The sequence below is a fragment of the Geosmithia morbida genome, assembly GCF_012550715.1.
Source record: "Geosmithia morbida isolate 1262 chromosome Unknown scaffold_14, whole genome shotgun sequence".
NCBI classification, from domain to species: domain Eukaryota; kingdom Fungi; phylum Ascomycota; class Sordariomycetes; order Hypocreales; family Bionectriaceae; genus Geosmithia; species Geosmithia morbida.
Genome location: NW_023336201.1, coordinates 81,802 through 97,350, shown reverse-complemented (window position 1 = coordinate 97,350; position 15,549 = coordinate 81,802). Strand labels below are relative to the sequence as shown.

Below are 15,549 nucleotides of genomic sequence, written 5' to 3'. Positions count from 1 at the left end.
GCGATGGTCTTAAAGGGCGCAAGGGCAAATCTCATAGAGTTCGCGACGAGAGCCAATGGCAGCGCGTCAGCTTAGCTATATTACGCGCTTGCCGGTCTTAGGGGAGGGGTCACTCTGCCTGACTACGAGTACAGATTATATGAAGGACACTATGGAGGACACTATAGAAGACACTATGGAGGACTTATGGAGGACTAGTCATGGTATTGATGCCCCGCACTCTCTCCTCCTAGAAGGTGCTCGGCAGTAATACTCCATAATCATAACTTAGACGTAAAACCTGGTCCCGACTCGCATTACAAGATTCTCTTGCACTCTTACTTTCCGTCTGGAAATACTGGATCTCGTAGCTTCAAATGTGCCTCTTTACACATGTACCTTTGTGTGCCCAACCAGACTTTCCATACCCTGACTCTTGCTACACGTACAATACGCTACTTACTTCAATGCATGCAAGCACTCTGTGATACCATCACCCACTACTACCACATGAGTACTCGTATACATGTAGTATCCGTACTCACCGCTCCGTGTCGCACTTTTGGCACTGGCTGTCCCTTCTATCTCGTCAGCGGCCACATGCAAGGGCGAATGTTGAATCCAACGGCACAGACTTGCATATGCGATCAAACACTCCCTTCGTAGAGTATCGCCATGACATGATATGCTTCCTTCACTCTTTCCATTCCTTACTCACGCATATCTCAATATATGCAGTAATTGCGGTAATACTTTCCTTGTCTATACTGTAGTTCAGCCGTACAGGCAATATGCCCCCATACAAATCACCGTTGGTATCACTTTACGCGTCTACCCCCCCGTCATGGATATACCCTCGCGTCTTCCCTAACCGTATATGTACCCGTATTCTACCCGTACTATCGTATCGTATCATCTGACGTCTTGTGACCTTTTCCTGACCCAGAAAAAGGCCGTATCTCATGCGACCAGCCCCCCCACCCCCACCCTCCTTCAATCAAGTATTAACGACCTCCCATTTTCTCACCACGGCCACGGCCACGGCCACCTCGCTTTGACCTCGACTTTCGCCCATCTATTGGTCCCCCCCCACTTGTCCTTCTTACCATTCACTGTACGATATGTACTCACTCTACTAGTCTCCATACATGGGTCTGCCTTAGTATTGCTACTACCGACTACGACGTATGGATGCTATTGCTAGCATTGGTATCCTAATAGCGTCAACCATTGATATCGCCCCTTACCCAACCCAGTCTACTCCGTACGGTCGTCTAATCTGTAGATATTAGTTATTACTCATTGTACGGGCCGCACGTATTCATACGGTTGGTACTGCACCATCACTTGCCTTGTTAGTTTGCAATTATCTCACCTCGACTGTAGTCTGCAGACGTGGTATCCTACATGTAGTGCTCACTCTGCATCAGCACTGGTCTGTACTGACAGGGCCATGCGCGTTCCAAGCAGTCAGTCGTATCTAGTCGCAGTGTAATACTGTACGGTACACAGCAGTGCAGACGGTGAAACGCCGAGGTGCAGCTTGCGTCTATGCCCCCCGAGCTCCCTCTCCAGATCAATACTTGGCACCCCGGGCAGAATCAGTAGTAGACTATTCATTAATCTATGCTTCTCACCAGGAGCCATTGGATACCCTTCCTCCTTTTTCGTCCCCTCTTCCCTCTCCAACCTCTCCTCACTACGCGCAGTCGTACTCGGACCAGTACTCTTGCACATCTACCCCCGTTCTGCGACCGCAACCCCCGACTACCATGTACGCCGTCGCCTCATCCATATGCCCTATGATAGGTCCTCGCCGCACCATTGCCAGTGCGAGCCTGTCTCGGTCAGAAGCGACCCTGCTCTGCCAGCTCTAGTCGTCTTCATACCTACGGCGTCTGGTCTGACGTTGACTAGTCTGCTGTCTATGGTGACTCTAGCACTGCCGCCCATTCTGCCCCAAGACTAGCAGCTCCGTCTGCATCTGCCTCTGCATGCCTGTTGGCTTCATGGCCTACTTGAACGTCAATAGCGCTGCCCCAGTCTGGGCTCGACGGTATCGTCAACGCAGAGCTAACCTCGTCGCAGCTGTCTGTGGTCATTGTGTCATCTGCGCCGCCGCCGCCGCCGCCGTCCACTAGACATGATCTGATCGATCCGGGCTTGGCATGCTCAAGTAGGCGCTCTCTCAGAGTCCCTTTGCCGCCAACCTTGGAGGTTCCGTCGAGTGACAAGCCTGAATGTTCCTGGGCGTGTCCACCGGCGTATTGCTGGTTCGTGTCCACCGAAAATACGGGCCATGCTTTGAGCGCCAGGCCGCTGCTGTCATCCGCCGGGTTGTGTTCCGTCGGTGCTTCGCCATACAAGGATCGATTGCTGCTCTGTGAAATGCAGTCGGCGCTCAGTTGTTTTCTCAATGGGTGTATCGCGTACTACTTCTGACCCATGCACAGGAGAGGCTTTGGCTGCCTGATACTCTCGGTCATCGACTCGCTGTCGTCCTTGTCCAAGTTCTTCGCCTGAGACTGCTCCACGCCAGGTTTCACTGGACTTTCATCGTAACGCTTCGCTTCGGGGTCGTCCTTCTCCGACGGTTTAGCCTGCGACTTATCTTGCGGCCTCTCCACGTCGTGTTTCTCTGAGCTGCCTGGGGCTCCTTTCGAGGAGTTGACTGTGTGTGCAGCAGCGATGTCGAGTGAGGGCCCTGGCAGGGCCAGTGTAACAGTGGACGACTCGCGACTCATCTCCGGGATTGTAGGCAAGGCAGGCCGAACAGGTATTTTCCACTCCCCGATTCCGTGCTCTTGTTCAGTTGTGGTGCTGGTCGGCGTCTGGTGACTCCCTGAACCAGAGCGCCCTTTGGCAACGGCAGATAGGGGACTCTTTTCCGACAAACTAGCATCGATGATCCCCCTGGGCAGGCTCATGGCCGAGTGACTCTTGTAGCCTTGAAGATTCTGGCGTGTGTTACTGTTCGTGTCGAACTCGTTGTATTCGTGCTCGTGGTCTTGCCAGTGTGTCGTCTGGCTGCTTCGCGGGTCCCGGCGTCGACTAGCCTCAATCTCCATGCGTGTGACCACGAGGCCCGGACAGCAGCACCCTTCGCTGTAGTCAATGTAGATCGTGCCGTCGATATGGTACATGCGGCGGAATCTCCGCTGTAAGCTAGCGAGGAGGCAACCGTAGCCTGGATACCAGCGGTTAGTTGCCGTCGGGTATACCACCGTCATATGCGTAGAGGGGTGCAATATTACACGGGAGGCAGAGAATGAATTTCCAGCATCCACCGACAAATGAGCCTTCGTCTCCGGGTGCAGTTCCAGCTACCGCGAGATCGCCAGCTCTAGCAGTGGCGCTCATATCGAGATGGCGAACATGGTTTAGCATGCGAGCGTAACCCGCACATGGGCAGCACGACAGGCTGGACCTTGCATCACGAGTTGCGGCCGGGCTCTACTGGCTCGTCTGCCCAGGGTCGTCTGTCGTTGCATTCGTATAGGTCTGCATGGTGATGGTACAGGGGCGGCGTATTCAGCAATGTGTATAAATATATATATTATATGTATGTGTGTGTGTGTGTGGTCGATGAAGGATAATGTTTACATTATGGCTAATAGGGTATCATGAGTTTCATAGATGGCTGTGTTCAATTCTGTCATGGTTGCAAGCAGGTCGCAAGCCATGTGCTGGGACAGCGGTGCTGATTATGCCGAGTGGGAGGATATGCTGTTCCCTAGGGGTTAGTTGGGTAGATGCCAGAGATTTGACAGGTGCCCAGAGGTGGATGGCTCCTTCTCCACGGGGAAGAGAGGCGAGTGGATTGGTATTATTCGAGGCAGGTGCGGCAGATGGGAGATAATGATCATTTTATTATTTTCTCCCATCAGCTCCAGAAGTAAGATAGTGATGGTCATCATATTCGATAGCAAGGCATATTCGAGTACGAGTAATAGGGGCAGAAGTACTTCGTAAAACGGAGCAGAGATATTTCAAGACCATTACTTGTAGAGTCAGATGAGACAGGGAGAGTCATAGTTCCCATATCGTGTTCACTCGTATTTAATCTCAACATAGTATTATACGAGTACCTGAGTACCTGTAAAGTCATAAGCCATTGTGGATGGTGGCCGGTTTTTTGTGTTGGGGGCGCACGTAAGTGAGCTCTCTACAGATTATACAGGACTGTAATAATAATACCATGTACGAGTATGCGTCGTGTCAAGTGTCTGTGCATTCTTTGACCTCAAAGGCTCGTCATCAATGTGACGATGACGGGATACACGTCGATATTACGACTTGTTTCTAAGTCGTGGTGCTTTGTCGACGTTGGCGCCGCCCGTGTACATTACGGAGTAACGGACCCGTCTCCGTGGGCGATACTCCTCCATAGACGGCGCTCGTGCAAGAGAAGACTCGGAATGTTATTAGAACACAGCTGCGTATGAGTGCCTGTACTTGTGCAATCTTTTAGTATTCAGCCGCCAACATTGGAGGTTGGTTATACCATAGTCTATGATATAGTCTATGATAGTACTATTAGTATATCACCCATGTAAGACTAGAGCTGGAAAAAAAAAACGACAGCGTAGAACGGGAGCAGCATAGCAAGGGCTCAACTAAAAAGGTTCCTGCCGTTCGAGGTGTCCAGCTGCGCTATCTACTTTCGTCTCCCTGTTTGTGGACGATGGATCTCGAGATGTAGTGTTCGAGAACGGTGCTAGTGCATGTGTATGTGCGTGCAGTGTGCACACATACAATATTATGCTGCAGTCCACGGTACTCAGCACAGGTATAGTAGTAGTACTAGTAGTAGTAGTACTGCTACTAGTAATGCATTGCCTTGGTATTAGGATCACTCGTTAGTAGTAGTAATACTAATAGTGATGGTAGAGAACGAGCATCACCTGCCCACAATTACGATGATACTATCGAACTGCCAAGTTGGATGAATGAGACGAGCTACGCGAATCATGTGCAAAAGGGGTAAAGTGGTCAGTAGAGGGAGAGGAAAAGGGAGAAGATGGGTGAGTGCGACGGGGGGGAAGGGGAAGGAACGCTGCTGCTCAGAAGGAAAGAGCTACAGGGTTAAAACCGTGCCGCGGCAATAACCTGTTCAGTATTGCTGCACCGGTTCTATTGTATATGTACGAGTAGTAAGTAATAAACACTTCTTGGAAACGCTTTATAACAATATATATCAATAGGTATTAATAGCCTTAAGTGACAAGATGCGAATAAGACGGCAGCCAGGACTCGAATTCGGATATTTTGTACGAGTGCAATAAATGACATATTATCTCCTTTATCTCCTCAATTGCCTTCTGATCCTCACCCCTTTGGAGGCCTGCGAGTACACAGACACAAAGTCTAAATTACGCTGTAATACCTGTCAAAAAGAGGCACCTTCGCATCGCTGCCCCGCTATAAGGTCTACCAGTATATCGTTATTCATATAATCCCATAGGTGCGGAGCAGAGCTTACTTGTTTAGTATTATTCGTAGTCTACGAGTATATGTATGTACTCGTATATTACTCGTACGGAGTAGGATCATTCTAATCTGTACTCCATACGAGTATTATTAATACTCGTTAGAGTCGTAGTATTAATAGCGGGCAATACGGTAAGACATGCGAGTATGTTGTAATCCTCCCCACTTTCACTATTCGCTCCCCCCCCCCTAATGCATAGCGTCAGGAACAGACGGAGACCTTCGTCTGCATTGATGCCCCTGGTTAATGTCGGCCATCTTGTCATCCAGTATTTTCTCAGTATCTTCTCAGTGTTTTCTCGTACTCATATTACTACTTAGTATTGTAATATGGTATTCCAGTATTATAGTAGCATTTCTCTCTGGATGAACCACTCCTCTTCATTATCACTATATCATACGACTTTTTCAATCGCTCTGGCACCCATCCGGTACTACATTGCACCTTCCTGGCCTCCTCTCTCTTGCCTGTACAGTACAGCTACTGCAACTCCCCGTATTATTACTCCTTCAACACCGCCCTCCCCTCCCCTGCTCCGCCTCCACATCCACTCCCTCCTCCATCTTGCAAACCCTCCTTTTCTTGGCTTTTTGTTGTGCCTGCGACTTTACCAGCTTACTTGCCCTCTTTTACTCTTCTCGTCGATCCTTTTTTCTCTGCCTTTCTTACGCTCCTTTACTCAACACGCCACTTTCCGAACGAGATATCACGACAGACGCGTAGAAGAAGGGGGGGAAGACATCGAAGCACACGCCAACCGAAAGAAACAGACACATGAAAGCGACACCCGTCCTTCTCCTCTACTTCTGTTTCGGCACTTGCCCTCTCTCGCTCCGTTCCGTTGTCCGAAATCCTCTTTACTTTTCGTCATCCCGAAACGTTACCCTGGGAGTTCTGTCACCCCGTGACAAGGTGACGAGGATTCAAATCCCTTCCCTTTCTCCCTCTTGAATCGCCGACAAGACTTTTCTCGCCAACTCTTGCGAGACCTGATTCGACCTTGCAAGACACACAAAAGAAAGAAAGAAGCATAATCGAATCGTTCAATCATTAGTCTTGCGCCGCCTGGTAGCCACTAGGTATGCTGGTCCCCCCGTTGCAGCGTCGATTGCATTCCTGTCTCCCTCACTGTCACCATGACAAACTGCCAATCGATGACGGACATAACAAGGCTGACTTTTGTTCTTCTCCCGAGAAGAATATACCATCTATACTATAGTATAGACCTAGGTGGTGCCCAAAGGACCCCTGCAAAAGGTCGTCCCCCCTAGGCCCTCTTTTCAACACGACGCACCCACACATCTACCAACCCGACAGAATCAAACAAATCGGAAAACGTCCTCGACCGGCAATATGGCAACGCATCATTCCCCCATCACGGGCCTCGGTGTGACCCTTCAACCGGTAGACTCTAGCGTCTCACAGCCCGAGCGCGCAGGTCTTTCGCGGACGACGACGGCCTATGACCCCCTGGACAAGAGCCCCCGGCCGAGCGGCGAGTCAACACCCAAAGTGAACCCCTTTGAGACGGACATTGAGGCCATGGATGTGGACGAGACGTACCCCTACTCCAAGACGAAGCAGCAGCGCGCCCTCGACCGGACCGACAAGCAGGTCTGGCCTGGCAAGGACCACTGGAAGCAAGTGGCCAAGTCGGCCAAGATGAAGCGCAGCTGTACCTGTATGGCGCGCCTGAGCCATCGTAACCGCATCATCGCCAAGATACTCATCGTCATCCTCGTCGTCGGGGCCGCCGTCGGTATCGGCTTCGGTGTGAGTAAACCGCTCGGTGCCGCCATTTGGACAGACAATCATTGAAAATAAACGCTGCACTGAATCACTCGCTACACGCGCGCAACCCGACATCACATCACCCACCCACCCAATTACACACACACACACACACATATATATATATATATACGACAACTCCATGACCACGACGGTTCCGCCCCGTCGATGACGTTTCTTTTCTCTTTCTGGGTTTTTCAGTCATGCTTAGCCAGACGCAAATAACCTGCGCTTTGTACAATTGCATCAGTCAACATCTTTAGGGAAGGAGAAAGGCCTGCATTGTCTTTCTTTTCCTAAGAATTTAAGAAGATTCCTGTATTGTCGGGATCAACTTTGTTCTCTTTCATTTCCCAGGTCTCATCTTGTATGGCGTTTGCTTTTTGATTCTTTCTCTCGCGCCTAAGAGAGGGAACTATGGTGTTTAGGATGAGCGATTGGCGTTTTTTGTTCTTGAAGTTTCCTTCATTTTCTTATCTTTTCCTCATTTTTTTCTTCCTATTCCCTCGTTTTCGCTTTATTTTGGTTTGTCTATTTTGGGCGGTTCATCAACTATAGAACAAGAAGAGAAAAAAAAAACATGATGAAACTCTACGATTGCTTCTGCTTTATTCATGTGCAATGCTGTGCTGTGCTATGTGGTTATTTGAAGCTGTGGATAATACTCCCTACTCTCACGCGTTAATTACTAATTTCTTCTCTCGTTCTAGTGTCATTGGCCAATGTCGTCAGAATACAAAAGTACAGTATTAGTACTCGTACAGGCCATAGGCTTCAACTGACCCGGCCCGTGGTTCCTGCGTTGAGAATGGCAAAGAGTGGAACTAGAGATCTGCATGGCCCACATTCGAAAAGTGCTATTACACCCCGAGAGTACGAGTTATCAATACACTTGAGTAGCAGGCTTGACGCAATGATGAACAAGTACAGCCATCTTACCTGTAGCAGTACTTGTATACAAAAAAAGGAACGAGGAGGGAGGGGTAAACAGGAGCAAGATGGGCAAGAGCAGATAATGGGAATGGAGAGAGAAGAGAATGAAGAGATGATCCAGACTGAAACATGCTACGTATTGACAGAGCTTGCAGCATAAACTGCATGACTTGGACGACCTAGGGAACGCTGTTTCATAAGGTCACGGCAATGCTCTGATCTCTCACATTGACATTACACAACAACGTCCAGTAGAATGGTGCTATTGGCTTGTTGTCAATGCCGTACGTGTACGTAATATACATAACATTGAGCCGTACTACTACTATTTTACCCCGTAGACAGCTACTATCGTGCTCGCATCCAAACACTCATTCTCCTATCCAAACATAAGTCAGGCAGGCCAGGAAAAATGTGTTAGATTACGTACAGAATCCTTCCACCTCCTTTTCGGCTCCCCATCTCTCCTTCTCTGTAACGTACTCAGTATCAAGCCTAGCTATCTCGTTGTGTTGTTGTGTACTGGGTACAGGATATGAATCAAAGCAGCGCGCCTAAAACGTCTGCGGGGGAGGTCGAGACTGCATATATCCTCGTTTCCTTGACCTTCTCGTGGGTCCTTCCTGGTAATGAAGAACAACAGTATGAGAAGAGGGCGGGGACGTGAAGAAAGGGGGGTAGAAGAGAAAAAAAAAATGCACGGTTCGTCTGGAGTACAAAAGAAAAGGAATCTCCCCGCTCCCCGTGCCCAGTATAGTGCAATATTCTATTTCCGTCCTTTGTTGCAGCTGAGGCATGATGAGGGTCATCTGTGTGTGAATAATAGTGATAGTAGTGGTGGTGATTAGCTGTCACGGACAGCCGGTCGTATTAAGGAGCAAAGCAAGAAAATCCATCCCTTCCCTCATCACGAGGACTGGTATAGGAGCAGCGGCTCGCCCACCTTTTCAATCTCGGGAATGGTGCACTTGAGGTCGAATGCTTTTGCTAAAACAATTTTGAAGATCTGTACTTTGTCAGAACGTAGTCATACGGAGTAGAGTCTTCTGCTCCCCTCGATGGATGAAAATATACCTTTTGCACATTGATACTGTGGCTAGTGCTGGAGAATATCAGGGCTGCCCTCATGGCCTTGGCAAATCGACGAGCCTGAGATGGATGCACTGTTAGGACGAAGCGAGAATGAGGGGGAATGTCTGGTAAAGAACAAAGCACACCTGAGTTGAGATCTCTTCCTGATCCTGCGGGGGAAAGTTGACAAAGTGATCATACTTTGTGCCAACAAGGATGGGAATGGCCGTTTTGTTGAACCCCCTACCCTGGCGGTACCACTCCTTGATGCTGTTGAGGGTGCTCTTGCGGGTGAGGTCAAACATGAACAGGATGGCGACGGCGTCATTGCAGACGAGGGGCAGCATGTTGACAAACTCCCGCTGGCCACCGAGATCCCAGATGGAAAAGGTGATTTCCGTGTTGCGGATGGAAATGGTCTTCTCCATGAAGTTGACGCCCAGCGTCTGGATGTAGTCCTCGTCCCAGCTCCCTTCGACGTACTTGACCATGAGCGACGTCTTGCCGATCTGGGCGTCACCCACCATTCCAACCTTGATGACCACGTGGTTGCGACCGTTGGTCATAGTCTCACCGCCACTGGCGCCGCTACCCGACTGTCGTTGTTGGTGCTGCTGCTGCTGATGTTGCTGCTGGTGCTCGTATGATGACTGCACTGGGTTCGACATGCTGCTCGTCGGTCGGGAGAGGGACGGGGCACTCGACGCCGGGGGAGGAGTCACGTAGTAGGATGACCCGGGGCGGGGGCTGCCCTCGTGGGAGAGCATATTGTAACTGGGGCTGTTGGTGTAGGCTACTTCCTGGTCTAGGGATTGACTGTAACCGTGGTGGAGGGCAGCAGCACCGCCGCCGGTCTGTGCCATGTGCGATGTGCCGTCGAGACCACCGAGGGTATCGTCGTGGCTATCTTGCGGCAGCATCGGAGGCTGTGGTTCGGGCGGTCCGTTCATATCCATATCGGCTTCTTGTTGAAAGGCCCTTTTTTGTCCTGGGGCCTTACGCAGGATCGGAGGTGCAGCTGGATGAAGGTGTCTCGTTTTTTCCCCCCCCAATATTTTCTATTATCGGCTTGTTTGTTGGCGATACCACACGTTTCGACGAGTTTCGGTCTCGGTCGGGTCGGAATTCAATAGGCGGTGCTCGTAGCGTCGAGCCTTCTAGATTCGAAGCGAGAGACGAGGAGCTGGACAAGATGGATGAGCCCAGATCAGGTCAGACAATGCATAAGGTTGGCCGACGGGAGAGCCGCAATGCAGGGCCTGGCTGCACAAAGGCAACGGGTTGATTTAGAGGCGCGGTCGAGTGCGGATATAGAACAAATGGAATCCAACCAAGGTGTATGTGTGTGTAATGGAGAGAGGGTGCGTGCCTCTGTGTATGTGTTACGTCGGTTACCACGTGATGTCTTTTTAACGGACTGGAAAAAGGAAACGGATCCAGAGAGGAATTGAGAGCAGCTCAGAAGGTTGCAAGGCAGGGAGGAGGGGCGTGATGACGGGATGGATAGACAAGATGTAGAGTGGAGCAGAAACGACAGGGGGGTACCGAGCAGAGAGAAGTGTGTGTGGGCGTGGGTGCTGTTTTGTGGGACAATACAGGTAAAGGTCGAGCGAGGAGGTATGGTCGAGGGCCATCTAGAGATTAGGCTAGTCGTATAGACTATCAACTCTCAGGATGCGTGGGCTTCTTCTCGAGTAGAGCACAAGTAGAGATGCTGATCGTAGCGACAGTATTTGTGTGGTCATACGGACAGCCCATACGAGTTCCGTATTGACAAATACGATATCACAGCTGGCGGGGGGGGAGCAGCAGTCTGCAGTCCATGCCCGGACCTGTATCTGCCCTGTGGTCCTCTCGTAATACTGTGGTACAGTCTGTAGGCTACAGCGGTGTATTGGCCCTGTATGGCGCTTACTGCAGCGCTCTTGGGCACTCTCGGCCGTCCATCCAGCCGCTCCATCGTATTGATGGAGTCCCCAGAACCCTATAGCACTCCCTTCCCCCCCGCCGTATCACGTCGGCATTGGTGCCTGCGTCCGCTGGGCAGCTGGATCGTACCTTAGTAAGCCCCAAATGGAGGTATGACTCGCCCGCAGGCCACAGCTGAATGGGTGGATCTTGTTTGCCTATGATTTTCCTCCCCACCCCACTCCTCCATCACACATACTGTCTCCCTCAACTCTCCCTCGCCCACACACAATCAACAGAAAAGAGCCGGTTCAATACATGAGAGTAACCCGTATGATATGTACATGCGCCTCTCGAAAGAAGGGGCGGGGGTTTTGAGAGCTACGTTTCTATGCAACGGCCACTGATCTTCGACCGTTGACTTGTCTCGCACTCGCGGGCATACCAGCCCATCAATTGCGGCGACTGTAATGCTGGGTATTCGTACTCGTAACTGTTCAATGTCGGGATATAATTCTACTATAGTGAGCACTCAAGGTATGGGGTATCGACAGCTTTCAAGTCGAATATGCTGCGAGGTTGGAACCATTCTCAATGTCGTCGAACGGCTCTCCCACAACCTACCCACTACGACTGATACCTACGACTGGCAACGATAGCATCAGCAATACTAAGAAATACCAGCACTGCAGCCAGCATCGTACCAGTAGCTACCATCATACCCTGTAGAACATGTGCCGTGGATGTACGGGGACGGAATAAGGGACCGAAATCCCGTGCAGTATTACGGTGTAGCCCATACGCCCATACGCCTAGATACGGAACCTCGTCGGCTCACATCCGAGCTTTCGGTATCTGTCCGATGACTAAGCGCTCTTATCAGCCCATAGTTTGGCCCATGGCGATCAACGACAACTTCCGACCTGCACACCTCAATTCCCCTCGCAGACCTTCACCCGCAAGTTGCTGTCGCTGTCGCCGCTGCCGCCGTTCAGACTCTCTCTCCCGCCGTAACACACCGCAGAAATGGCCTCCATCGCCCGCACCCTCAACATCGCCAGGCCCGCGGCTCTGCGCCTCACTGCCCGTGCCACCGCCCCGGCTGCCACCCGCATGTCCCTCCGGTCCTTTTCCACCACCAAGAATGGTAATGTCCTTTCTGCTGTTTCCTCCCGTCCGCCCCCGCCCAATTGGCTGAAGGAAGGGGATATAGGGAGAAGGGGATCAATTGAGTTGAATTGAACTGAACATCTGGCTAACTGATCACACACAGTCTTTGTCAAGATGTACACCAAGGAGCACGAGTGGGTCGACCTCTCTGCTGACCACAAGACGGCCGTCGTGGGCATCTCCGAGTACGCGGCCGAGCAGCTCGGCGACGTCGTCTACGTCGATCTTCCCGAGATTACTGGCGACTGGATCGACCAGGGCGACACCATCGGCGCCGTCGAGTCGGTCAAGTCGGCCAGCGACATCAACTCGCCCATCAGGTGCAAGGTGACGGCCGTCAACTCCAACCTGGAGGAGAAGCCGTCCATCATCAACCAGGTGCCCGAGGATGACAGCAACGGCGGTGGTTGGATTGCCAAGGTCGAGGTCGACGAGGAGGCTGTGAAGCAGATCGAAACCCTCATGGACGCTGACGCCTACAAGGCGTACGCTACCCACGACGACTAAACCACTTTCCCTCCCTCCAACCACGAAGCGTTTATTCCTTTTCACACGAGATCATAATTTGGGGATGCGGGCATATGAGATATAGAGAAAAAAAAAGAGAGTGCGAGTCGCATCCCCTGCTCGCAAGATTTAGATGTTTGGCAATGTGACAGTTCAACCTGAAGGCTGGTTTTGTTCCGGTGTATTATTGACAAATCTACCACGATTGGTGCTGTAGTGGTCTGATATAACCCAGAACGGCGTATCATTTGGAGCTTTTTAGCAATCGCGGGTTTCATCAGCTGCATGCATATCATTTCATTTCTCATAAGACTGCCTCCCTCCCTCTGTGTGATTATCTACATCATGTCCCCTTTTGTATTCTCGATGAGCAAAAGTAAAAGTACTAGCCAGATTCGTCGCCTTCCGAGTAACAGACAAGCATCTTGGCAATGAAGAGGGGAAAGAAAGAGGAAAAGACGAGACCCCGATTCGACATCTAAGGCTTGTTCGAAGTAATAGACGCGAGAATCTTGTCAGCGCCACGGGTGACGAGATCCGTGGCAACGCGCTTTCCGTACTGGTCGGCCTCCTCGGTCGTAGTGATCGCCTCGGTGTCGTCTGCATCGACAGCCTCTGTGCCATCAACATTGACAACGGTAGCCCTCAGACGCAGCTTGCCGTCGACCCAGCTCGTCTCGACGCCGATGGGCACACTGCACCCACCCTCGAGGAACCTCATGACGCTGCGCTCAGCAATGCAGGCCAACGCCGTTTGGGGGTCCTGCAACTTGCTCAGCATCTCCAGAACAGGGGCGTCGCCAGCCCTGCATTCGACGCCCAGGGCTCCCTGTCCCACGGCATGCAGGATACCTCCGTTGTCGAAGTGAAGGAATTGGGAGATGTGCTCGTCGAGCTGCATGCGCTGCAGGCCAGCGGCGGCGAGGATGGTGCCCGTCAACTCCGGGTCCTCCTCCAGCTTGCGCAGGCGCGTCTGGATGTTTCCACGGTGGTCCTTGAATTTGAGCCCGGGGTAGCGGCGGCGCAGCTGGGCCATGCGGCGGATGCTGCTCGTGCCAATGACGCTGCCTTCCGGGAGGTCGGAAAGGCTCCTGTACCCCTTGCCGTCGATGAGCGCCTTTTTTATTACGAGGACGTCGCGCGGATCCTCCCTGTCCGTTATGGCACCCAGAACGCATCCGTCGGGGAGGGTGGTGGGCATGTCCTTGAGAGAGTGCACCACAATGTCCAGCTCCTTACTCGCCAACTTCTCCTCCAGCTGAGACGTCCACAGGCCCTTGCCACCAAAGTTGTACAGGGCCGTCTTCTGGTCCCTATCTCCAGTCGTCGTCATGCCGTGGATGGTGAAGGTCGTGTCGGGCTGCGCCTCCTTGAGCAGCTTGACCACGATCTCCGTCTGCGCCATGGCCAGCGGCGACTCCCGCGAGCCCACCTTGATGACCTTGTACTCCGTCGAGGTCATGGTGTCTGGTGCGAGATGGGTGAGACGGGGGGAGAAGGGGAAGGGCAAAAGATTTGTCGTATGTCTGATAGCCCGATGACACCGGGAATAGATGGGAAGGTGTGAAATTAGGGTGAGATGAAACTCCGCAGACAGGTTTGCGGCATCGGCCGAGGGGCAATGTGGGATTCAGACGTCAAATGGAGGGGCAGCTTTTTCAGTGGGGCTGTCTCTATCTACGCTGTTGCTGTATCATATTCGTACAAGCGATACATACGCCTCCCGCGCCGGGGAGTCTAGGGACGTACGAATATGTGATGATAGGTGGTTCTAGATTTAACGGGTGCCTCTGAATTTTACGATTCTCAGTGTCTTGGGGTCTATTCGAAAACAGTCTTCTTGGCTACTGCTTACTCACTATTGAATCAATAGTGACACGGCTGTATCCAGTCCAAGCCATTGTCGAACAAAGGCCTCGATTCATATCAATCTTCTGAATTACCAAAGGCAGTTTCAAGAAACGATATTGTCCATCAAGTACATCTTGCTATCTTTCTCTCATAATATTACGCATATAACAAGAAGCGCAATAAAACACCTCAAACAATTTGTCTAGCCGTTTCGACCAGTTCCTACTTCCTAGTTCTCAAGACTCCCTTCAGGGTAAGCCAGGCGGGCGGGGGGAGTGTGGGGTGGTACATATAATAATATTTATCAGTGACGGTTAACTATACTCCGTACTAAAACAGCTCCAAGAAGCAGGACCGATGACCCAGATGTTACGCATATAACGACGTATATAACATTTAGATCACCCTGCTTGCCATTTATCTCGTGGTAGTTTGGGGATATATGAGAAATCCTATTTTATCCATTTGGTAGCCTGAAAAGGTATCATACGAACGACAAAGTATATCCAGCTCAGCAACCCTCATCAATCTTTGATAAGAGCGGCCTTGGCACACGCCCAAGGCCTTTGGACGCTTTGCGCCGTATGGTTGTTCGAGTGCGAATACGAAGTAATATGGACAAGATACTTCCCCGTTGCAACATAGTACATGTACTGCTTCATATTTCCTATTTCATCTACTACCCCAGCTTTTTCCACGCAAGTCGGTGCTTCCCCGCAGCTCCATTATTCCTCAGGTGTACGGATACTTGTGTACTCCATCCCTACTACTACTCTCCGCCGGACGTATCCCTCCCTTCCTGTCTGTTCTGTTGGTAGGCACACTGAGCTGCCATTATTGATACCCGA

The 15,549-nt window shown here is 51.2% G+C and overlaps 5 protein-coding genes across 5 annotated transcripts; 2 read left to right on the top strand and 3 right to left on the bottom strand.

Moving 5' to 3' along the window:
* Positions 1-1,904: 1,904 nt before the first annotated feature.
* GMORB2_2634 (uncharacterized protein) lies at positions 1,905-3,339 on the bottom strand (the record flags this gene model as incomplete). The annotated part of the gene is made up of 3 exons (XM_035464613.1): positions 1,905-2,301; positions 2,413-3,166; positions 3,234-3,339. The coding sequence occupies 3 exons, from the start codon at positions 3,337-3,339 to the stop codon at positions 1,905-1,907; spliced, it is 1,257 nt and encodes a 418-aa protein (XP_035319283.1).
* Positions 3,340-6,823: 3,484 nt separating this feature from the next.
* GMORB2_2633 (uncharacterized protein) lies at positions 6,824-7,288 on the top strand (the record flags this gene model as incomplete). Its single annotated transcript, XM_035464612.1, has 1 exon — positions 6,824-7,288. One exon carries the CDS (start codon positions 6,824-6,826, stop codon positions 7,286-7,288), a length of 465 nt encoding a protein of 154 aa, XP_035319282.1.
* Positions 7,289-9,101: 1,813 nt separating this feature from the next.
* GMORB2_2632 (uncharacterized protein) lies at positions 9,102-9,756 on the bottom strand (the record flags this gene model as incomplete). Its single annotated transcript, XM_035464611.1, has 3 exons — positions 9,102-9,200; positions 9,269-9,343; positions 9,412-9,756. The coding sequence occupies 3 exons, from the start codon at positions 9,754-9,756 to the stop codon at positions 9,102-9,104; spliced, it is 519 nt and encodes a 172-aa protein (XP_035319281.1).
* A 2,443-nt stretch (positions 9,757-12,199) lies between these two features.
* Positions 12,200-12,850, top strand: GMORB2_2631 (glycine cleavage system H protein; the record flags this gene model as incomplete). Its single annotated transcript, XM_035464610.1, has 2 exons — positions 12,200-12,320; positions 12,447-12,850. The coding sequence occupies 2 exons, from the start codon at positions 12,200-12,202 to the stop codon at positions 12,848-12,850; spliced, it is 525 nt and encodes a 174-aa protein (XP_035319280.1).
* Positions 12,851-13,328: 478 nt separating this feature from the next.
* GMORB2_2630 (hydroxymethylbilane synthase) lies at positions 13,329-14,312 on the bottom strand (the record flags this gene model as incomplete). Its single annotated transcript, XM_035464609.1, has 1 exon — positions 13,329-14,312. One exon carries the CDS (start codon positions 14,310-14,312, stop codon positions 13,329-13,331), a length of 984 nt encoding a protein of 327 aa, XP_035319279.1.
* Positions 14,313-15,549: the final 1,237 nt, after the last annotated feature.